Source organism: Rattus norvegicus, chromosome 2 (assembly GCF_021556685.1).
Source record: "Rattus norvegicus strain SHRSP/BbbUtx chromosome 2, alternate assembly SHRSP_T2T, whole genome shotgun sequence".
Classification (NCBI taxonomy): domain Eukaryota; kingdom Metazoa; phylum Chordata; class Mammalia; order Rodentia; family Muridae; genus Rattus; species Rattus norvegicus.
The window spans coordinates 43,521,276-43,547,083 of NC_141535.1; the positions used below are offsets into that span (position 1 = coordinate 43,521,276).

The following is a 25,808-nucleotide window of genomic DNA, read 5'->3' on the forward strand; positions in this document are numbered from 1 at the left end:
TGCATATTAACAGTACAGATACCCTAGGTTTGTACCATGACTCTTTTATTTATCAACAAGGAGGCGCTCTTGGGCATATATTGTAACTTCTTCGTGTCTCAGTGTTTCTGGTTACACAATGGGGCCAGGAATAGCAATGCAATTGGCCTGTGGTAAGCACGTTGCACCTGAGGTAGGCTAGCCATCCTTTCTGTCAGTCATTTCTGCTATTCCTAAATCACGCCACTCACTTGATAGGACTCAGTGGCTGCCAGCCACATTGGTTGTCAACACAGTGAATGGTTTAGCTTTAGCTACTAAAGATTCATGGAATCCTAAAACTAAGTCGATGTCTTAAGAAATCTTTGCTTTCGGTTAGAGTTCGATGGAATGTAAAAGCGAAGCTCTGAAGACTGATGTAATGCATAAGGCAGCACCAAGACAAGATATCTGACCAGATTCCTCTCTGGTACGGCTGCTTTCCATAGCTATGGGCCCTGTGACTCGTTCTCACACTTACTCAACTCTTCCATTTAACACACGTGAAACCTTGTCACAACCTTGTTCTGACTACTTCACTACCAAGCCTTCATACAATTTTAAATAGCGGCAGCTATTATGCCTTGAACTTCGCATCACATTTTCCCGAGGCAGAAAGCTAAGGTATGATTTGCCTGGAGGAAGAAAAACGTAGCCTATTAGAAGAACAGTACTGTTGACCCTAGCATAGCTATACTGGTTTCTTCTTCACAACCAACAACATTTTGAAAGCCAGATATTTATTTCTTGATTGTTCTTCTAACCCCACTGTTCTCCCTCAGGGAGTTCATTCTGCTGTTTGCAACATCTCAGGGGGTGCAAACTAAATACACTACCAATGCAAACTCCCTGTGAGGCTAATAAACGAGTTCATGGAAAGCAAGGCGGGGAACCTTTTCAGGAGTGGTGTGGCAATTTATTTGATGCACCCGCGTGAAGACAGGAATTCAGAAATAGATCATTCACAACTGAGGATTCAGAGGGTCACATGTAATGGCTTGAATGGTAGAAAATCATTACTTTCAATCACGCATCAGTCTGAAAGCCAAATCAGACACTTTAATGTATGTTTTCAACCCAGTACAATATGTCTGAATTTCCAAAGGGAAAATGCGGTACATTTGCTAGTCGCCTGCCTGTGCAGCCAATTACATATCATTAGTAATCTGCTGTCTGTCAAGTGTAGCCTTAGACTTCTGTAGTACAGGGCAGGAGTCCTCAAACTAACAAGCAATAGTAATACTTGTAATTAAAAGATCACTGTCCTTTCATAACCCCTAATATTCCTTTACTATACAAGGTTCCTTTCTCGGTGAGTTTAGGATAAATGAAATGGATCTTAGCTGGTGGGTTTATTTTTGTGCATACTCAGCTATTCTATTTCTGGTGAAACCTGTGGTTATTTTTAAGATCCAAATAAAGAATAACTTTTTACCCTCCTTTTTCCCATTCCTAGAAGTTGTTCTTTTAGTGAAAAAATTAAAATTTGTCACATCCATATATTTCTTTATGAGGGGTATACATAGCACAGCATTGTGGGGATCAAAGGATACTTTCTGGTGTTAGTTCTCTTCTTTTACAATGTGGGTCCCAGGGAAACTGGACTCAGGTCATATTATTAGTCAGCGAATGCCTTTACTAATGGAGCTAGCACAGTGGCCCACTGGTGAATATTTTTTTAAGTAATAAACAGGTAAAGTGGTAATTTTCATAGCAAGTCATAAAACTAATTAAGTGTAGAAAATGAAAGTTATGCAACTATTACGAATTCCGTCCATATAAAATATGCTTACATTGTCAAAGTAAGATACATTTTAATTTTTTACAGATGACCAGTCTCCTGGGAAAGAGTGTGTGGAATAACAGAATAGCAAGAACTCCAATGGAGTTCTAGTCAATGGATGCAAGACTAGGTTAGCAGGCTATCAGTTCTATGAACTCTGCTCAAACCACAGCTCTGCCACTTATTATCTAATAGCCATAAGGTCACCCTCTATGGAGAAACTAACAGTGACTACAGGACATATGCCATTTTTCAATGGAACACTGCAGGAATGTAGCCTATTTCTTGGTGATGGAAGGTAAGTCGTCCTGATACCCAAGGATTCCATGAGTAGGGATGAGCAGTCTATGAAATTTGAGAAAACTTAGTTCCACTTTAGAAACTGATTTGGGTGGGTATGGTCTCAAGCATTAATTCATTACGATTTTGAGCAGCAGCAGCAGCAACAGCAGCAGCAGCAGCAGCAGCAACAACAACAACAAAGGAAATGAAAAGTCACCTAGCAAAATCACGTAGTAAAAGATTTCAAGGCTTGAAAAGTCTGAATGTGAACAGAATCAAAGGAAAGGAATAATTGAAAGACAAGTACAAGAAATGGGCAGAAAGCCAAAGAAGAAAGAGTGAACGTAGTGTCATGGAGCCCAAAGGAAACCTGTGGAGTGGAGTGGGCTGGGGCAATGTCTTAGTTCCTGTTGTACAAGCATAGAGATCAGAGTTCAAATCCAAGGCCCCTACATAAAATCCAGGCATTGTAAATGTCTATAACTGCATTACTGGGGCACAAAGGTAGAGACAAGAAGATCTCTAGACCTTACTAGCCAGGCAGTGTACCTAATTCATAAGCTCCAGGCCCAATGAAAAAATATGTCTCAAAAAATAAAGTGAAATATGAATAAGAAAGACAACTGAAGTGACCCCCAAGCCTCCACCCCCCAAATTAAACAACAACAAATAAGTCTATGGAAAAGGTACTTGAAAGTAGATGAGTCTTCTGTGCGTATTACTAGAACATGGTGGACAGCTGTACTGTGAGCAGTTCCAGTGGTGGTCGGAATAAAAACCAAACTGAATAAAAGAATAATTGCAAGGAGAGCCATAGCAGATAGTCACTCTCGATAAAGAAGGCATTGATAGCTCTGGACTGGGATGGCACAGGCATCTTCCAATTAATTAGCCCTTTCCTTTCATCCTATTAACATTAAGACTTTCCAACCCTTTAAATCCCCTTTCACTACTTGATTTTGCTGGGTGACTTTCCTTTTGGTTAAATGTCCCTAACCAAAAACTTGCTATTTTTCCTCGATAGCCACCAAACACTGCATTTTCAGTTAGGTTTTGACCATAAAGCTAATTATTGTGGAAAAAAAGAAAATAGAAAAGTGTACTTGTTGGGGCTATTTTTAAAATGTTGTCTTGTTTTCCCTCTGCTGTAATAAAATACCCCAACAAATACAACTTACATGAGAAAGTGTTTATCTCTCAGTTCAATATACAGTCCATCTCTGTAGAAAAGTGAAGGTCATAAGAGCTTAAAGCAGATGTTCTTACTACATCCACAGTTGAGAAAGAGAGCAATGAATGCATGCATGCTAGTTCTCAGCTCACTTCCTCCACCCTTATACTTGCTCAGAATTCCTTGCTAAGGAATGGTGCCACCCATGGTGGGCAGGCCTTCCCATGTCAATTAAGGTAATCAAAATCATCTGCCACAGGCATATCCAGAGGCCAATATACTCGGAACAATCTTTTACTGTGACTGTCTTCCAGATAATTCAAAATGGTGTTGAGTAGATGATGAAAACCATTATCACAGAAGCAGATGTACCTTCTCCAAGGTCTCCAATACAAGTACCTTTCTTCGCGGTTTCCAGCAGGCTTGGGTGCTTACTTGTAATGCTCTTTGTCCTTTAAGCTCCGTGGCTTCTCTTGAGTTAGCATTGAGGAGAAAAGCTCCTTAGGAAATACACAGCTTTTGTTGTCATATATATATATATATATATATATATATATATATATATGTAATATCATCATTTCCCCACCATACTTACACACTCCTGGGGAGAGGTAAAGCATAGCTCTATATTCTGTTTCTCTCATGTATTTCTGTCAAAACTAATTTCATCTATATCCAAAGTATAAATTGTATAGTGTTGTGTACATCTACTCAAAGCTCATCATTCTTTGTAACATTTAAAAATGTATGTGCAAATTCCTAATAAGATATGAAAATTAACATCTCAAAGTTGGTATGCATTTACAAGACAGACTATAGGAGAAATATATGAAATTTTTTCTCAAAATACTATTAGTATATATAGTATTATAAAAAGAGAATATTTGTTTCACTTACATGGAATTATGAGACTAGTTGATGAATATGGCACAGAAATGAAGAATAATTAGAATGTGGTCTGGTAATCCTTTCTATTTCTATGGAGAGATGAAACCCTGTTTGAGTTTACTTACAGAGTAGTTAGAAGTGTTGATTTGTGTTATCCACAGGGAACACTGAACAGCTGAGAAGATTTGATGAACGGTAAAATGTCCCCTACCAAGTCTGCAAATATCTACCTTGCGTTCTGGGAGGGATCAGCTATTTATTAAGTTTTGCTTATCTGTTTATCATTTGAGCCAATAAAAAATGTGTTAAGTCACAATTACACTGCAGACTAGAAACTTGATTTCAGTTGCAGATAGTAGACCTGTTAGAAAGATCAAGAGAAGTAAAATGAGCTTACTTGTTAATGTGACTGGGGATACCTAGTTTAATGGAACATATCTAAATTCAGTGAAAGATCCTTTCCCTAAAAGCAGGATGCAAAATACTAACAGTGTGACTCTTCTGAAGTTGGAAGCCTCTTCTGTCACCATAGTGAAGTTAGAATAATTAAAATACTGCACTGGATTCTTAGCCAGAGAGTTGCTGTCACCATCCTATGGTCATACTACGAAGTATGACCAGCACCCTGCTACAGAAGGCACCTTATCTGGCAACACTGTCCCCAAATAACATTTGATTTATATTTTCTTCTTCCATTTTGGCATCTTTTGGTGCTTATGAGAGTAGCTTGCGGAGTCAAGATATTTCAGTCTTCTCTTATCCACCACCTGAACCAAGGCAGCGTCAAATAAATGCAGCACTGGATTCCATGGAAGTAATTATTACTTATAATTACTTCCTCACGGTATGTTGGCTCATACATTTTAATGAAGTGCTCTCTCTGATGGTGATTGCCAGTCTCCTAGCATCTGTGGAATAAATGTTTATCCAAGCAGGAATTATACAGTCTGAAGAGATGTCCTGGTCAGCCCTAGTCTTCCTTTCTCATTCTTTGCTTGAGGTTATTTTCACAGTGTAGGTTTCGGAGTGGGGGAGGGAGAAGAGGCTGTGGCCCAGCCTTGCAAGTGCTGTTATATAAACAGCAATTCTTGATATTTGTCTTCCTAGCAAAGAAACAGGCAAAGAGCTCCAGAGCAGGCAGAACATTTTACTGCCAGCTGCTGGAGGGTCACTCATTCCAACAGGAATGAGCTTGATGTTGGCAATGGACTGAGAAAACTGCATCCTGTTTGCCCTCTTTCTTTCTGGTGGGCTGGAAAGGGAGCAGGGAAGAGATCAAGCACATTGACAGAAGGCAGGAGGAGGGAATATGTCTTTGCAGACGGAATGCACTGCACAAGTGAGTATCTGCACTGTTCTCGGGAGTACAGGAGATGACTTTCAAGTATGGAGTTTCTCTAGTCTTTTTAAAACCCATGTGGCCCACTTTATACAGTTGGCAGTGTATTGCTCTCATGAAAACCATTGATTACTTAATAGGATATGGGACACACAGACTGAAAGTACTGGGAATCCCTGACAATGAAATATGACCGTGAAAGAAAGATGGTGTATATTACAATATAGATCTCTAGGAAGATACAATTTTACATCGTTCAAGTCAGGTTAACACATATATCATTAAGAAGACATTGTTTGTACCCAAACTTTGTGGCACAGAACTGTAACCTTGGCATGCAGTTAATGGAGGCAAGGAGATTCTCAGTTCAAGGGCAATCTGGGCCACAATGTTGTGTACAAGGCCAGCATACAACAGGGAGATCATGCTCTAAAATTGAAAAGCCAAAGGCAAACCAAGAACTAAAAGAAGATAGTGCTTACATGCTCATCCTATACAACCAGCCTGAAAAGAGGCTTTTAGGAGGAGGTAGCTTATTTGGTAAGTGATGATGGCAAGCAAATTAACTCCCAGGGACTACTATGTACTGACTGGTTATTTCTCCTCCACCAGAGATATTGAAGTCTTAATCCTTACTCTAATGGTATATGGTATTGGTACCTCTAGGACATAGTCAGTTTAGAGGACACTGTGAGGGTAGCCCCATAGTGAGACTAGCATCCTTAAGAGAAAGAAAGTAGCTATGCTCCGTGAAGCCCCTCCCACACCCCTTCCCGACATGTTTCCCTTTTTCCCAGACACAGCAGGGAGAGTTCACTATAAACCAGGAAGAATGTTTTCACAAGTGTGCTTTACCTTGGACTTCCCAGACTCTTGAAAGGCAATAAATGAATAAATAAACAAGTAAATAGCTGTCTTTCCAGCACCTAGACTGATATTTTCCATGGCAGAAAAAGCAAACTAGTTAGATTGAACAGGAAGAGACAAAAGGGAAACAGAAAGATATGTTCCATAGGGTTTTCAGAAAGATATATTGCCAAAGTTATAGAAGATAAATTTGTAAGTGTTGTCTTTTTTCTTTGTGTGTGTGTCTGTGTGTGCGTGTATGTCTGTGTGTGTGTGTGTGTGTGTGTGTGTGTGTGTGTATGTTTGAAAGAGAAAGAGAGAGAGGAGAGAGAGAGAGAGAGAGAGAGAGAGAGAGAGAGAGAGAGAGAGAGAGGATGTCTCAATGGAGCTATAATTTTCTAAAGAGCAACAGACATTTTATATAAAGTGAAAGGCTGGAAAACGAATCCACTGGCTCCAATTCTCTTTGAATTGGGAGCTACTATGGCTGGCAGGGAACGAGATTTAGAACCCTGAATTCGATGGATGCAGTTAGCTGAGCAGTCCAGGAAAGTCCTTGCAGAATGGACAAAAGCCTGCGTGGTTTGTTTGGGGGAGGGGAGACACTAAATATCTCCGGGTTGCAAGCTCCTGCAGGGCCTAACCATCAGAAACAGGTTATCAAGTCTGCAGGGGCCTCAGAAACACAGCCTTCCTCCCACGTTTACTGAATACAGAAAGGACATTTATAAAGGACGATATAAACTGGTTTGACAGTATCCAACAGAGATTCACCTTCTTCCCTTTAAAGACTGATAAACACTTGGAGCCCTAAGTGACATATAATTTCTACTTCTTTCTACTTTCAATTCTGGATTCTGTCCTTGCTCTGACACTGTTGTTAGTCTTCAAAGAGTTCCCCATGGTGTTTATATCTGCAGCATCTATGAGCTGGAAAGTGGAGCTATAATTTCAAAATAATAAAGATGTACTTATTGCTTCGTGGTTTACTATTATTATGTCCTATCTTGAAAGTATTCAATTTTTAAAGAATGATAGATATGAGCGGAAATTTTTTTGAAATGTTTCTAAAACATGAGTAAACAAGATTAAAAGCAAGCAATTAGGAAAATATATTTATAGGAAGAACAAGTCTATTTATATACCATATCACAAATTGGTAAGAAGAAAATCTCTCTCTCTCTCTCTCTCTCTCTCTCTCTCTCTCTCTCTCTCCTCCCCCACCCATGTCAACTCCTACCCACTGCCTTGCATCTAATGAAGTCCTCTTTACTAAATACTCTTCAAGCTGTGTTAGGATTTCAGTCATTCATTTTCTTTTCTACATTAGAAAAATAAGCAAACATTAAGTGACAACTGTTCTAAGGCAAACTGTTCAGAGTAGATGCAGAGGCTGGAAGTGGCCAGCAAGAATCCACAGACATACAGACCCTGGTCCAGAAAGGCGCTTGTACCAGTTGGGGCCCAGAAGGTTTCCAGGTCTGAACTCAATGAGTCCGAATGTGATGCCAAATAATAATTCTCTGACTTAAATATATCCAGTTCTCTAGAACTTGTTCCTGAAAGCCCAGGGGTCTATTCTTCATTCCAGATGACATAACCTGACACAAAAAGTGTTTAAGGTGGCACAGGGTAGAAATCTTTCTTCACAGAGCTCACATTAAGGTCGGACTGCAGCCCCCACCTATGCTTTGTTAGACAATGGAGGCCAGGGTCTCACCATAACATATGCATCTGACCATCAAGTTTGCTTCCTATACCTTTAATATTCTGTCCTCTGGAGGGAAAAGAGAAGAAAAACCATTTCTATATATGGGCATATCTATTAGTGGTGGGATCCAAGAAGAATTGCACCCACAACCAAGCTCTGCCAATGTTTAAGTCTCATATAAAAATACAATGTTATTTTCTACAAAATAAGCATAGTATCCCACACACTTAAATCATATCCAGGTTACTTATGATGCCCAATTCCACATAAAAAAAATGCTATGTGTATAGATAGCATTGTTGTACTATGTTGTTTAGGAAATGACAATAAGGGAAAAAATCTTTACATGTATAGTACTAACCTAAATTCTTTCTCAGATATTTTATAGCAAAGTGAGTTGAATTTAAGGATGCAGAACGTTTAGCTACCGCACTGCCGAATGCAATCCATTGTGGTTTCTCTAAGATAGATCGCTAAGGTATTATATTGTACTCCTTCAAATCAAATAGGAATTCAACTGATTGGCAGAGCAATAAACTTTCCCACCTCTCTTGGACTGTTTGTTCCTGCATCAAATCTTCACATTTCTGTGAAGCTGGAATTAAATTCAGCATTTTGCTTTTACAAACACCCTGCTCTTTCTAATAACTTATTTCCCACCCTCCTGCTCATTGCCTCTCTCACTCTCTTTCAGTCCAATGTCTTTCTTTTGAATGCTAGTCTTTCTGCAAAGAGAAGCAACAGCCTCCAACCTCCTGCTCCCACACTGCCTTCTCATTTACCCTACTGCTCTACAGCCAGGGTGGACTCAGGTTGGATAGGGACTGGAATTCATATAACTAAAAGGTACCCAGCAGCTGGGAGAGTTTCTGTATCTTGAGGAAGGAATCCACATGGTGGGGTACCATGCCTCATGAATGTGTATGATTGGGGGGAGTTTCAGAATGGCAAAGCATAACTTGGCTTATAACTTGATCCAAGCTACGCCGATAAGGGAAACTAGTAGAGTATCTAGGCCCGAGAGGTGCAGGTTTTCCTCTGATGGTTCTTCATAACTATGAGGTAGATGTTCTGTTTGTGCTTAGTTTCTGATTGAAGAAACTGGAGTTGCAAGGAGTTGGTTGGGCGGTAGAACAGAACTTCCAAGACGCTAAACCCAGACAGCGCAATATCAGGGCGTGGCCTCCTAACCAGAATGCAGCACTGGTTCTTGAGAAGCGAATATTTCAAGCTAGTTTCTCTCTGAGGCTTTTCAAAGATAGGAATAAATAGCCATCCACTTGAACAACTGAAATAATGGGGGTGAAGAACGGCAATTAATACGAGAACTAGAAATGCATGAATAAAGCTTAGGAGGACAGCCAAACATAATTCTCACCCAACTCTTTATAGAATAAATGAGCATAGGCTCACACCATCAGACACAAGTATATGCCTTCAGATAGCCAGCAGCCCACTGACAAGCTCCCATGTCCCTATTATGATGCTTTTGGGAGCCCAGAGTGAGTGGAAGACGCAGCTGGTGACAACATCTAAATGATAGCTTATCCGTGTATCTGTGTAAATAACAGGGTTTCATTTAGGTGAGGCAAGTTTGAGCAACTGCTGTCATCTTCTTCATTCCCCTTCCTTATCAGGAATGTCTATGTTACATGTTTTTCCTGGCACTAATTACTATTATATTTTTCTCAGAAAAATGTTATCAGGTCATGGCAGAATCTATTGTATGTATAGTGTCTTAAACCTCTGTCTTACCCTTTACCATTCTTTTTATCCTCTAGCTTTAAGATGCCCTGGGATTTCCCCCATAAGATTTGGCATCTTCCGGGGGGTTCATCTTAAAGAAGGAGTCAAGGACGGATGTGTCCCTATGTTCCTTAACTCACTCTAAAAATATGATGTAGCAATAGTTCTCTAGGCTTAGCTTGCTGCCTTTATTTAGGTAAAGGTTAAGAAGTTGGGTGAATGCTGCCCTGGGCTTCCAAAGAGGTCAGTTTTGTTACTCATTAGGATTTGTGAAGGCATCCTGACATGCCTTTTTAAAAGTGGGAATAGCTGTTGCAAATGTAGGAACTTGCGGAAGCAGCCTCTCTTTGCTTGAGGCGGGGAGAGATGGTATTTGGACTTCCTTGCTTTCCTTCACGATGTGATACAAAACAAAAAAGTGGGCTGAAGGGAGTTTAAAGAAAATCCTTCAAAATGTCGGTGTCTAAGAGGAACTTAAGTAGGAGGGAAAAGAACAAAGACCAAAAGCAAAGTCAGTAACCCACAGGAAAAGAAACTATATCTAGTTTTAAAGAGAGGGTCAGAAAATCATGCAGAAGGAACATCCATTCAGAGCCTGCCCTACATGTGGCCCATACATATACAGGCACCAAACTAGATAAGATGGATGAAGCAAAGAAGTGCAGGCCGACAGGAGCCTCTCCAGTAGATCTCTCCTGAGAGACAGACCCAGAATACAGCAAATACAGAGGCGAATGCCAGCAGCAATCCACTGAACTGAGAATGGGACCCCCGTTGAAGGAATCAGAGAAAGGTCTGGAAGAGCTTAAAGGGGCTCGAGACATCATATGAACAACAATGCCAAACAACCAGAGCTTCCAGAGACTAAGCCACTACCCAAAGACTATACATGGACTGACCCTGGGCTCCAATTTCATAGGTAGCAATGAATAGCCTAGTAAGAGCACCAGTGGAAGGGGAAGCCCTTGGTCCTGCCAAGACTGAACCCCCAGTGAACGTGATTGTTGGGGGGAGGGTGGTAATGGGGGGAGGATGGGGAGGGGAAGCCCGTATAGAAGGGGAGGGGGAGAGGTTAGGGGTATGTTGGCCCGGAAACTGGGAAGGGGAATAACAATCGAAATGTAAATAAGAAATACTCAAGTTAATAAAGATTAAAAAAATAAAATAAAAATGAAAAAATCTATAAACTTCAAAAAGGAAAAAGAAAATCATGCTGGAACACTGAGAAGAAAAGACAGAAGGCAGGTGGATCCTTTGTCTATCAGATTATGCTGGGGTCTTGAAACATTGATGCTATTCTTCCCGCCACGCAAACCTCTGACCCCAGCTATTTCAAATAAAAGGCTTTTAGCCGGAAGCTATATCTGAGCCAAGCTAAGGCTGCTCTCTGGCTCCAGAAATCAGGAGGAGCTCTGCAAAGAGACTGCTCCACTTCCCAGATCTATGTGGTCTCCCCGAATCAAGCTCACACCCAGCTCATCAGGAAGACAGTGTAAGAGGAGATATGTCCACCCAGCACCTGCTTTATAGAATGGCAGTTTCCAAATTAGAAACTTATTTTAAAAATCCGGAGCTCTGGCTTCTGTTGGAAGAGCAATTCCAACTTGGTAAACATGCAAGGAGGTTTAAAATCTGCATTCTGAAACAAGACCCTAAGTGACTTGAAGATTGGAAAGACTGGTCTGTGCTGAAGTCATAGAGCAGACTATCCCATTGAGAAAACAAAGGTGCTCACTCTGTGGAATAAATTTGTCTTCTGAAACTCCCCTTCCTCTGTCCCCTCTATGTCCCACTCACTCCAACAGAAGCTCTCTGCAAACCTCACAGCCCCTGAACATGAAGCCTTTCTCCTCTAACCATCACTTTCAACCTTTTGTGGGTGTGTCATACAAAACTCCATCTGGAACATAACTTTTTCAAACTCATAGCCTAGACTTATTACCATATTCAAAGACGCCAGCTGGACAGCAAGTAAGAAAACTGCTTCCAAATTGTGTCCTCTTGTGTCCAACTGATTGTGAATTTGTGATGACTTCATGGCAGAGATGAAATTTTATGAGTCTACATTAACCCAGCCTGGGAAAATTTCAAGAGGGGTGGTGTAGCACGGGGATGGAGGGAACCCTCCTTCCTTGTACTTGACTTAAAGGGAAGGTTAAAGGTGTGAGGGCAGAACTGTGCACAAAGTACTAGCTTCAGTGCTCTGCACTGAAGGAGAGGGAAAGAGTTCAGCATACCCAGTACCATCTCACTTCCCCTCTGATTTATGATAAAGTGTCAATAATATGCTTTAGGGGCCTGGCTCAGCCTTCCATGGGGCTTACTTTGTTTAAAGGATCCAGGCATAAAAACCTCGTCATTCACTTGTGAAAGTTCATTCATTTCTCAATGAACAAACCAATGTTTTACAATTTGACCATCATTAGAAAAGTTGGGATATTATCCCTTTACTCGTGTGAAGCTTCCCATAGACTGACAATTAGTGACGGAAAAACTTTGAAGGATTTCCTGAAGTGGAAACATGAAGTTTCTTTGGAAAGTTAGTTAGGTTAAACAATGTCTTTCTGGGGCACGCAGGTGTAAGGAAGTCCTGCTAAAGCAGACAGGTAAAAGAATCTTTTCCTGTAGCAGAGACAGGTGAAAGGATGTTTTGATATAGCAAACACATGAAAGAATGCTTGAAGAATGAGTATAAATATGACTCTACATACAGTGGGAGAGGAACACTGAGCATTGATTTGATTTGCTCTGCCTGGATATTCTTCACTAACAATGTGCATATATTGTTATTGGTTTGCCTTGCATGGTGTTCTTGAGCTCATCTTGAGGTAAAGGTACCATTGAAAGAAGCTTGCCCAAGAACTGCTCGTGAGGTTCCTGCACCAGTTTACTGCTTCCACAGCCTCACCTCAGGCCAGTTGGTGAGCCTAATAGTTCTTTCAGGATTGGCCTACAGTTGCTGGTTTGCACCTGGCGTTGGCCAGCACTGGTGTATAGCTGCTGGTTCGTGTGTGCTGTCTGCCTGCCTAGAGGACTGCTCTGCAGCTGCTGATCCATACTTGGTATTTGCTACAAGAAGGATCTGCTGCCAAAGAAGATCAATCTTGCCCCCAAGGAACTATTACTGAACAGGTCGCTTTCCTCACGTCCTAATATCTTTTTTTTTATCCACTACCTCTGCTGGGTGTTAGGCTAAAGGAGAGGCTGAATCCTTATTAAAAGTAGGTTGCAAGAAATGTACGCCTACAAATGTCAGGATCCTAGAGTTTGCTTTTACTATCTGCGCTCATCTCAGAACTTTTCCAGACATCCCAATGGAGGAAGCCCGTGGTGCTAAGTAGAGGATGGCTGAAGAAGGATTTCCCATGCACACTACCTTCCTTGCTTGTGTGAATTGGGGAGAGTGTTGCTCCAGGTAATTGCATTTGAGTGACAAGGAGAGGAGGCCAGCTCTCCAGTTCTTAAGACTAACAATTACCTCGTTGTTGGTGGGTAGATATGAAGGGTGTATGCTTAGCGTTTTCATGGTGAACTAATAGATATTTTAAATGCTACCCAGGCATAATTTCTGGTACAATAGCAACAATGGGTGTAGCTATATGTTTGATTCAGGTGTATATAAATTCTTCCAGGCTCTGGAAAGCTTCTATAGCTATATATGGATCTGAAGAGCATGAGAGCAATCAAAGAGGTACATTACACACATGCTGCTATTTCTCAAAACAATTCTACAAAGCAAATGCAGTATTCATATTTTATAGGAACTAAAAACAAAGTCTATCACAGCTAGTTTTTCTAAAATCAAACTATCCGACTCATAAGATTCACTGTACTTTTCTGGGTTATTCTTCCTTTTGCTCTTGAGTTGCCCATGTGCTTGGCACGCTGCGAGAGATTTAATACACAAGCAGATGAATGACAGACCAAATGTCAACACAGACCTTGGCTCATGACTTGCATCAACCTGCCTATGAAACTGGCCTCTTTATCTATCATAATTGGGAAACCAGGAAGTAAGCTGGCTGCAGGTCAGACTTGAAGGAAGCCAAACGACTTGATCAAGTCTAGAAAGCTGGAGCACAGCTTCATCAATCAACTACATGGAGCTGGACTTATTTAATAACTGTTTGTATTAGTCAGGGTTCTCTAGGGTAGCAGAACTTATGGACTCTCTATATATAATTAAGGGAATTTATTGTAATGACTTACAGTTTGTAGTTTAACTAACTCAACAATGGGCAGCTGCGAATGGAGAGTCAAAAAATCTAATAGTTGCTCAGGCCCATGGAGCTAGGTGTTTTACCTGGTCTTCTGTATAAGCTGGAATCCTGAAGAAGTAGGTTCCAACAGACGTGCTGGCAAGTAAATGCAAGCAGGTGAAGAAGAAGAGAGTCTTTCTTCTTCCAATGTCCCTATGTAAGTCACCAGCAGAAGCTGTACCTCAGAATAAAGTTGTGTACCACCATGCTTGGATCTGAAACTTGCTTTGTCCCAGGCTGACCTTGAACTCAGAGATCTGCTTGCCCCAATCTCCTGAGATTAAAGGTGTGTACTACCTTGTCTGGGCCTAAGCTTTTCTTGGCTACTGTGCTTCAAAATCTCCATGTCAAGATTCAGGTCACAAACTGGTGACTTCCAACCTCAAGATCTGGATCACAGGTTTGATTGGATCTGGATTATAGTTTATTCCATATGTAGTCAAGCTGACAACTAGGAATAGCCATCACACTGGTAAACCTCCTAATTTTTGCCCCTATTTCAATTTTGGGGTCAATTGAGAAAGACAACCCATTACACCCTTAACCAATCACATGAGATTTGAGGATGCTCAGCTCCCAACTCAGCCCTCCTAGAGCATTGCCATGCCAACATCTCACCATCAAGGCACCCCTGAAGAAAGCATTTCTCATAGAACAGAAGGCCCACCCCATCATCTGCCTTTGTTGTCTATAAAATACAAATGATGTGGCTGACTCCTTTGCCATGGCTGTTCTCTCATCTTCTCTTTATGTCCACATTTGTTTTCAGTGCTGTTCTGCTGTAAATCACCAAGCAACAAAAGAAAATCTGAAAGCCCATAATGCCCTCACTGTAGAACCTATAATTATTCTTTATATCACATAGCAATTACTCAAAATACCTGATTCAAGATATTAATGTCAGGTTACTTCACTATGCACAACCACTGAAAGGCTCTTTTCCCCAAACTGTCCAGGAGGTCAGAATCATGAACTCTTTCATGTCACTGGTTCCCAGACCTCTGAGGTATTAAGACCAAAGCAATGCCAATGATAAATGCTAGTGGGTAGTTGGCAAAGGATCAACATGTTTTCTACGCCAAGATGTTTAAGATTACAGATTACGATGAAGAGAGGAAACAAGGAACTTGAATAATGTCCATCTGAATTTAAACTAGTTCTTGAAATGTAATAGGTTAGTTTTATGAAAACTAAAAACACATTGTGTGATTAATAGAGGCATCATCAAGGGAAGCTAAAGTAGGAACTCAAGGCCTGGAGGGAGAAACTAAAACAGAGATCAAAATGCTACTTTCTGGCTTAATCCTTGGTGTGCTCAACTACCTTTCCTTTACAAACCAGGACATGTGCTCAGGAATGGAGCTGTCCAGAGTGGGCTAGTCCACATCGATCTGGAAGCAAGAACATATTCCACAGATGTCCTTGAATCTATCTAATAGAGGCAATTCCTCACCCAGGATTCCCTCTTTCCAGGCACATCTAGGTGTGTGTCAAGTTGGCAAAAACTACAAACCATGACTGACCTGCCTTCCTTCAGACCCACTGGCATCTAGAGCAGAATAATTTGTATAGATAGGTTTACACTCAGCCTCATTTTCTATCTCTTTATCTTGAGCCACCACAGTGAGAAGGTTCAGGATCAGCAGAATTAGTTTTATGGTAGTAAAAGGACAAGGGAAAAATATTGGCTCCTATAAAATTAACTACCATCCATTTAGGGCATTATGGTGCTTTTTCCTTAAATATGACTAGAGAAATATTGGGTAGTTAAATGTTTAACTTGTACCATAATTTGAACTGTGTTTTATGATAGTAAATATATCTTTATAAATATATAAGGTATAACTTTAAATGAGCTGTGTAGAAAAATACCAACAGGCAAAATAATGACACAGACATAGCTGTTCATATAGTAGATAAAAATCTGCCAGAGTCACCAGGAAGTATTGAGAAGAAAGTACATCTCAGGATTTTAATAGCATCTTTCTATGAACCCAGTGATGTATAGTTGTTTTGCTCTGGGGTAAGGCATCAGGTTTATGGGTATTTAATAAATAAGCTGTATGGGTTTGACTTCTCTGTGTAGCTGATTGCTGTCTAAATGCACAGATGTCTCAAAAGCACCAGGACATTCTTCAACAGTGCAGCTGTACTTGGGTAGATTACAATTCATGGGTGTGGGAGGGAAGAGAAAGAGGAGAGAGGGGGGGGGAAGCATTGTCCTGGGGATGCTTAATTCATCAATATCCTTATATCTTTTCTGTCTTATTAAACATCAGAATATCAAAATCAAACTACTTCATATAAATGATGTCTGTATGATTTAGAACTGGAAATATCTGTCCCAGAAAATAAGATAGTGCATGGGGTTCATGATATTAAGGCTGTAAGGAATAATGATTTTTAAATTGAGAACTTATGAAAAATATTATGCTAAGAACTTTGTAAACATTCTACTTATCCTTGATAGTAAGACTATAACCAAAGTAATAATGTTGTCCCCATTTTACAGTTGGGAAGATTGAGGTATGACAAAGTTGATCAACTTGTCAAAGTCAATGAAGCAACGATTTTAAAAACTCTGAGAGCTGGTTCTGAAGAATATTCTTATCACAAAATGATTTCATGATACTATTGTTTTAGGGGAATTTGGACCCACATAAGTCCAGAACAGAATTCCAGTTAAACTAACCAGTGTGTTCATACAGCCTCAACATTTTGGTTGGCAAATTTACAAACCCCATAATACAGTAGCAAGGAAGGGGTAGGGGTTTCTGTAAAGTATACAGATATAGCAGAGTCTGCACGTATCTGCAGTTGCCATGCTCACCATGAGACACTTCCTTACAATATGGTTGCCAAGACAAGATGCTTTTTTATAGTGAAGAATTATAATCAAAGTGAAAAGGAACTGTAATGAGAGATGAATGCGGGAGAGACATGCAGGGAACCACTGTAGGAAAAGGAAAGTGTGGGTAGACCCAAGACCACAGGAAACACCATTGGTCCACCAGGAAGTAGAGGATTCTTTCCAGTCTTCTCCTGATGACTCGGGGTCAAATGCTTATCCTCCACATTCTTCCTTTTCTTCACTTTCTCCTTCCTACCTAGTTTCTTGAAAAGATTTTTATTCAAGTTTTGATTTTTTCCAAGTTTGATCATTAAAAAAAAAATCATTTATCTGAGACCAGGTAGTCAGAATTGCCTCTCCTTTATGGAAGGCATTTTTCTCTGAATGCCAAAGCCTCCTATTTCAGTCATCCATATCCACCGTTGCTCAGATGGAGGGCAAAATCAAAGGAAGTCAGATTGATAAACAAGAAGTACACACGAATATGCTACAAGAAGCTATGGTAGAAAAACAAAATCAAATTCTCTCCCTCCTTTCACACTGAAAGCCTATCCATGCTTTAAATACCTCCAGGCCTCGGCGCAGGAATCATTTCATATAAACTCTCCATCTCCTACGAAATTACCTAAAAGCTCTACCCCCCACTGTGTTTTTCCAATTATCACAGTGCTCCATCTCTCCCTTAGTATTTACCGTAATTGATATTTTTGTGTATTTAGCTTCAGTTCCAAGTCCCTTCTCAAGCACATATTATAAAGCCATTTAAGCACAGAATAAATGCCACTGAACACTGAATGCATGAACAAAGGATTCTTTTTTGTTTCACTACTCAGTTGTCATCTCGGGTATGGATAACTACAGTAAAGATTCTCAAAGTCTCCAAGACTAGGTCAGGCATATTACTTGCTCTGCATAGCATCAGATAGTGTCTACAGCCCAGTCAGATGGTTGGCCCCTGTCATGGCTCCTGGGCACCCTTCTCTACTGTACCCTCAAAACCTACTGTGGTACACAGTAGGCACTCGACAAGCATCAGTTAACATAAAATTACTAAATCAGTTACATTCGCTTCAGTGGCAGTATACCGCATTTATAAACGAAGGACAATGGCATCTATTGAGTATGAATTTCATGCTTGGATTGAAGTAAATACAAATATTTATGGGCACCTGAGGGCTGTGTATATGCTACACCATTTTACAAATGAAATGAAATAGAGGCAAAGAGAACCCAGGACTTGAAGTCACCCAGCTGCTAATAATTAAGAACAATTTAGAACCTAGATCACTAAACTCCAGAAACCCCACTCCTGCCATTCATTGGACCATTCCACCTGCATTACCAAAAACAGTTACTGATCGCACCAGGCTAACCTTTCTACCTCAGTTGTTTCCCATGTAACAGGCAGACCTGATTAGGACAGAACAGAGTCCTTGCCACCTTCTGTATCTTGTCAGACTTGGAAATTGGTTTCAACACAGTGGGATCCAGGGATGTTGCTTTCAGCCACCAACAGAGTGAAAGGTTTCATGCATCTTGACATTTCACACACATCAGCTTCCTCTTGGGAGAAAAATGAAAGCTGGCCTCTCTCAGCCTCTGAGGAAAAGCAAGTGCTAAGTTAAAAGCAACATGATGGGGAGAGGAGCCGGCAAATGACAGCAGCAAGGACGGCCCTGGCAGCTGTCACCAGTGTTTGCCATTCTCTTAAGGACCTCATCTGGGCAGAGTGTGAGCCTCTTAAAATAAACTAGAAGACTCTAAGACCATCCTTAAATCGATGAACAGAAAGACGGGACTAAATGAGCATTGAATGAAAAGCTAGGGGCAGGGCTATTGTTGCGCAGGCACACGCTCCCCCTTGCTCACACCCTGCCCTGCACGCATGCGTGCTCCCCAGCAGTGGCAGCAGCGTTCCAGAAATCTCAAGGATGGAGCACTTGAATGTGTTTTAGCTCCTGTGCATACCTGTTTTAAACACAGAACACATAATCCATGAAGTGCTCCTGGTCCCAGATAGTAAATTCTAAGCAAAATAACTGATCCCCTCCACCTCCAGAATTATACAGTTTTTGGAACAAGTAACAAAGATAATAAGCAATTATGCAGTGTAGAAAAGTAGTCACTGGGGATTAAGATATGCAGGATCTAATATTAGATGTCCCAAGGAGCCAAACGTATTTTGCCTTGCCTACAGACCTCATTTATACTTTACGGTCAAATACCTGGGCTTAGAATGTAGTGCCAGGGTTGAGGATGGCTGCTGGCATATCTCACCTGTGTCCTTGGGCCTTATTAACTTTGTGGCCTTATTTTACATTATCTATAATGCAGGGCTATAATGTTACCTTTCTTCACTGGGTTATATCAAGAAATAAAAACCTAGAGTGGTCATTACAGCTGTAATGCTAGTACTTAGGAGTTCGAGCACCACTGAGACAACATAGGGAGTTCCAGTCTAAGACAGAAATCCCCAACAAAAGCCTGTGTTATTAAGTAATTCTTAAGTACAAATGCATGTACATGTTTTACTGTATAGCTCAGTGCTCGGTCCTGGGCTCAAAAATGTTGCTATCAGTAAAACTATTAGTATAAGTGAATATCAATATGAGTTTGCTCAATGGTTTGCAATATCTTTTTCTGAGTTAGCTTTCCAAGTCCACAAATGCTGAGACACAGAAGTGCATGGAGCCTGTGTGGGACTATTTAGAATTCCAGCCTCTGTCACAGAAGAGGCCTTCCTCTGTATTACTCATGGGTTCATTTCCCTTTCACCCCAGAGAGGCTGCTCTTGTCTAGGTCAGTCAACACTGAAGCCAAGAACTTACTGAAGAAAGCTTTAAAACTGCAAGCCAACCAGTCCAGAGCTCACTTCACACCCACCTCTTTTATGTGGATCTCAACCTCTGTGCATATGTCCTATCAACAAGACCATTAGAGCCACCTCAGAGACTGCAGACAAGATCCTAAACAGCCACTTCAGAAGCGATTTAATTTCCTTTTGAATCCTTTATTTGGCAGAACTCTTGAGTGAAGTTCTTGCCCACAGCTCCCCAACCTCTTCCTCATGAGCATATGGTAATGTTTAAGTCTATCAATCTACCTGCTTCTCCCTCCCAAAAACCAAGTGCCATTGTCTTATGATCATTGGATACAACCAACTATCTCTTCAATGGCAGAGTCATCTTCTCCTCTGTTGATCTTGTCACATTTAAATAATATAGCATATTTTAAAATGACATTTTCCCTGACCTCTAGCCTAAAGCAGGATCACCATCATTTTCTCAATGAGTCTGCACTACCTCCTCAATAGATTCCAGACAGGTACTAGTGTATAAAGCATTTGATGAACTCCAATCTTTTTGTTGCTTCCTGAACAGCAGATAAATGACTGACAATAGCTTTGAAATAGTAACATCAACCTCTTCTGGAAACAGACTAGATCTGAGCAAGAGCCCTAGATGTCAACATGGAGGTCTGGCTGGAGAAAGGTCTTTTTCAAGGTTCCCCTGGCTACTTTGTAATGTCCCCAGCTCTGGAGGGTAGCCTGATATTCAAACACTCAAATTATGTTTTTCAATAACTCACAACAGTCCAGAGATCATAAATAACATACTAGTTTGCTTTTTTTTCTGTGATAAAATACAATTATCAAGAAGCAGCTTCTGGAAGACTTTATTTTGGCTAATGGTTTAAGGGGGGAGGAGTCCGTAATGGCAGGGAGGCATGAGAACAGGCAGCTAGAGCATAGAAATGGACACATTCTCAAATGAATGCAGAAAGCAGACAAAACTAACTGGAACTGAAGCAAACTTAAACCTCTCTAGGCCATCCTGTAGGCAGTTTCTCCAACCAGTCTTCACGTTCTAAATGTTCTATAATCTCCCCCAAATATTACCATGAACTGGGATTCTAGTATCTAGATATCTATGAGACACATTCCTCATTCAAAATAATGCAAAGATGGACAGGGATAGGGTTCAAGAAAGACTAAAAAGATAACCAAACAAATACCAAAACAAACAATCAACAAACACAAAGCCCAACCAACTAACCAACCAAAACAAACAAATAAGTGAAACCTCACCAGAGTAGGAAACACTGAGAGGGTCAAGAAGAGTGGAAACCATGAATGTTTGCTGTAGATTTAAAGGAAATAGTAACGCTGTCTCCCCACCTGTTCCATCATGTGTGTGAACCATATTCTCCAGGTGAGCAATTAGCCTTCCATTGGCATCACACGTGAGTTGTGGACTTGAGCAATTGGACAGAATGAGCCAGAGCTGCACTCTGTCCACAAGACCCCACTGTCAGAGTGTGGCTACCTCGGTGTCTAATTTGCAAACCTCCTAGCAGCTCTTCTGCTTACAAACATTGTTCTGAATTTCTTCCTTATTTCGAGACCCTGAAAATAAACATGAGCTATGGTTATCTCAGTTATTGATACCACACACTTTTTCATCTTGCCCTTGGGACGATGCTCACCCCAGATAGCTCTTTACAAGCCTACACCAAAATACCACAATTACATCCCCAGTTTATTCCCAGTAGCATTAAACATATGTTAGGAAAGAGAGAGAGCCAACTTAAACATTGGTAATCTCTGAAATGTTAAGGTTTTTTTTTAACTTGAGGCTCATAAGGAGGATAATGAAATGAAACTGCAATATGAGAGGTTAATGTGATTAAGAATAAAGGAATTTTTAATATGCTAATATATCTAAAATTTATAAGTAAATAGAACTTAAGGATGGCATGTCTCTCAACAAAGTGCTAAGTTCCATAGAGTAGAGGTATAAAATGTCTAGAGTAGAGGAACAGTGGCCCATGTTTCTCATAGCCTTTATTTAAAGGCTAAAATTTTTAAAAGGCTTTATTTACATGGTTATCTGTTGATAATCCAGCAGGCAGTTTGTGGAGAGAGGAAATCTCACACAGTACATAAAGAGAAAGCAAACCACCACAGTGGAAAAGCAGGAGGCTCTCCTCTGCCTCTTCCAGTGGAGTCTCTGCCCTCTTGACGTAGAAAGATTACCTGAAATCTGGCCTCGTTTGATTTGTCTGTATTTAGTACGTTTCAGTGACAATCAGGTATGAAGTTTGTCAGTCTTGTCAGAGTCCAGCCCTTATGTGGCATGTGAATTCAGCATAGAAAAATCAGACTGGCACAAGTCCCAATGGCAGTCTTCAGGTTCTTCTCTGGCATGGACTACAATTGCATAACTTCTCTAGATCGTGTTTCCTAACTAGGTATCTTTATTGGAAGTTAAATACTGCTACGAGTTTGACTGAAGAGAAGTCTCACTTGTCCTTGGCTGGTGCCCTTGTCCAATGTGTACAGTCATCTCTGGATGGCCACCTCACTATCTGAACACTCCAGGGTATTTTTCATCACCTCACAGGACCACAGTCTTTTCAGCCTGTCTTGGTAAATGGTATATTGCAGTGGACAGAACTCCAATGGCTCCCAGACTGTGAAACTCCTTCCCTTCTTTTGGGTGAAATGTGTTTTTTTTGTTGTTGTTGTTGTTGTTATTGTCTTAGTAAATTAGTTAGACATTAACATAAGTGCATAAAATAGGCTGTGAAGGGCAGTAAATTGTTTTTAAACGACCAAGCTAGGTCAACCCATCAGGGTTAAATATAGTCACAAATAAATTGTCAGTGTTGCTAAGCAGCAATAACTATATATAAAGTGCACTTACAGCATAGAGCCGGGATCCCTGAAGTTATCGCTGAAGTGTAGACATGCTACTCTTTATCATAACTTCTCCCCAAAACCTCAACCCATATGACACTCAAACTCCTCCCCAAATGTCTTCAGTATACCAGGATGTGTGGTCCAAGATTATCACTGTCATCTTCAAGAATGTCTACTACAGCAGGAAGGTCAAACAACTACAACCATAGAAGCCAATAGACCAAACCTGAAAATCTCCTTAGGCACCCCTATGTGTGCCTAAATGACTCTGAGGTAGTCATTTAGCATACACCATTTTCAGATTAATCAGGGAAGATAATAAACATGGAGTGGGATTACCAGGAGACTAGAGAGAGAAGACACGGACAATTCCCACCCAACAATTGATATTTATATTTACCCTGTGTAGTGTTTACTTATAGAAGTGTTTGGTTTCTGTATATGCATTAAATTCTCTAACTATAGGGCACCTTCAAAAGCACAAAATCTTTCTATAGGACTTCTAAATATTTCCTACTCAGTATACCAGATTCTCTATCTGTATAAAACTAATTTTCACACCCTACAATCATAAGTGCACGAAAACCCCCAGTGTAGCCAAACAAGAAGAATGGGGTGGCACTTTTGTTACTTGGTTGGCTTAGGGACATTTGGGAGTCACAGCTTTTGTGGGTTTTTTTTCTCCTAAGAGACAGACAATATTATTTTGTATTTAAGCTGACCTCAAACTTCTACTGCCATAGTCCTCCCAGGTGTGTTCCCCATAGCAAACAAGATTATGTTTTGATGGTGAAAATATAGATGAGATTAAACTAGTGTCAGGAATAAGTAGACAGAAAAGTTGTGAGCTTCAAGATAGCTGGTTTTGGGGGTGCAGGCGTCTCTAGGATGAGTTAGTTGAGTTCTGAAATGAAGTAGGATGTTGGGCTGCCCTGGGAAGACACAAGGCAGCTTTCACAGTGACACAGCTTCTGGAACCGGGAACAAGTCCAAGAGGAATGCCATTAGAAACTACACAGTGGTCACAGAAATTGGGACTCATGAGGTTAGAGAAAGCGGGAGGGTCTGTAGACCCTGAGGTGGGCTCTGTACGCTTCTGGTGGTACAGCATCACCCCAAAGTAAGAAAACACAGAAGGAGCCAAGCCTTAATCTCTAAGAGCAGACAGTGAGTTAGCTCTGGCCTAGAAGCAACACTATTTTAAGAAAAATACCCATGTAAGCATAAAAATAATCTTTTTATTTATTTTTTGAGATATATTAGCTTTGTATTAAGGACAGATAATGTTACATCTCAACAAATAGTTATGTCAGCAGCCTAGATTTAGGAAACCAGTAACAACTATAGGGCAATCTAGCAAACCACGCTAGTGTACAGGGATTGTTTTCAAATATCTCTAAAGAACAAAGAAGAGGAAGAAGCTTGGGAGTGTCTGCCTGGAAAACACTGGCTGCTCTTTCTGATGATTTATACGACTATGATGCTAAGAGATATATGGTTTCCAGATTAACTAATTTTTTTCACCCACCAAAGCCCCTGGACATCAAGAGAGCATTCTTAAAATCGCATATGAAGCTTATGTTTGACTGGATTACCAAGGTAGAATGTAACAGGCCCTGCATATGGAGCCATGGACTCCATCTTTCAGTCTGCACGTACTGAGGGTTGTGTGACCATCGACTGAAGGCAAACTCATAACCAAGCACCCACACACAGACACTGCACCCTAAATTGACTCTGGGGAGATGCTAAGCCTGGAGCTGAACCACCCCAAGCATTTACATAAGTTCTAGTTAGAACGAGAAGATTCCAGATGTAGCATAAATCAAATGGTCATCATCTGCTCTCAGACAGTTGACCATGTGTATTCCTGCATCTTCTTGCATCTTTAAATTTTATCCCTAAGACCTTTAAGATGGTTAAAGTTCATGCAGTTTATATAAACATTTTAATATGGGTTGTTCTATATTTTTTTAAGGTCTAAATGCCACAGTCTGGGATTAGTCTCCCTTTAACTTTCTATATTTAACCGAAGAGGCATCAGTCCTGCAGATCAGCCCTCTATCAACACCAAATGATATTGTCTCTCAAGGAGGCAGACAACTCTCCTGGAAAATACCTGTCTATTGCTTCAATCAATTTGAGTGGCAGGAGGGGGTCCAAACCTACTATCGAGTCATTCCATCTGTAAACTTAGGAACACCGGGATCTTCATAAGATGTTTATTATATAGAATTTGTCTGATGAAATCCGGTATCTTAGTTACTTTGTCACTTGGGGCTGCTATTTTTCTTCTTTCTTACTCTCTAGTTTTCTAAATTTATGCCAACAATTTAGTTATGTAGCCAGATGACTTCAGAATTTTGTGAGGAACCTTCTTTTATGCATTTTGCTTCTTGTATTTTCTGTTATTTGATCATACAAATATGGTTTTCAGAGCTGAAACACCAAGGTTGTTAAGTATAAAAAGATTACTCTCAAAGTTAGGCCAAGGACTCGCCAGGAAGTAGCCCTCCTTTTCCCTATATTCTATCATCTTCCCTTTTGCAATGCCCAAGTCAGGCTGACTCCTGTGCCCCGAAAGACAAGATACATATGTATTATCTGTTTAAGTACATCTTATAAAATGAACCACAAAAGGACTTAACAGACTTTCTCAAGGTCACGCATATGGAGACAGAGACAAACTCTCGCTGAGTGCCCCCACCCCACCCCCAGACACAGGATCTTAGATTTCTTCTCTTCTAAAGACTGACGAAGAGCATCATATGACAATAAGTATGTCAGTGCCCATACCTTCAAAAGCATTGCCTCACTCTCTGAAACACAATGTTCTCCAGCAAAAGGGCTAGAAATCAAAGCTCAAGGACCCCACGGAGACCCAACAAAGTAGAATTTTTCCCCCTGCAGACTTGTATGTCCAACGCCCCCAGAGTGAAGGATGATGTCAGTTCAAAGTCACTTACCCAAATCTGAAGCTTGATTCTCTTTTCATTTTTGAAGACAGTTTTTACTTTGAAATCGATGCCGACCGTGCTGACAAAGGCAGACGTGAAGGAGTCATCAGCATAGCGGAACAGGAAGGATGTTTTGCCCACGCTGCTATTGCCAATGATCAGCAACTTGAACATGTAGTCGAAGTTCTGGTCAGAAGAGTCTTTCTGACCAAACCTGGCATCTTGTGCCGAGGCCATCTGTGGGGGAAGGGAGTTT

At 40.7% G+C, this 25,808-nt stretch overlaps 1 protein-coding gene across 2 annotated transcripts in view; it reads right to left on the bottom strand.

Annotated features, from left to right (window-relative positions):
• Window positions 1-25,808, bottom strand: part of Rab3c (RAB3C, member RAS oncogene family) — a 243,345-nt gene that overhangs the window by 191,275 nt on the left and 26,262 nt on the right. For both annotated transcript variants that reach the window (NM_001433831.1, NM_133536.3), the window contains 1 exon segment: window positions 25,562-25,789. In NM_001433831.1, coding sequence (NP_001420760.1) covers window positions 25,562-25,789 — 228 coding nt within the window.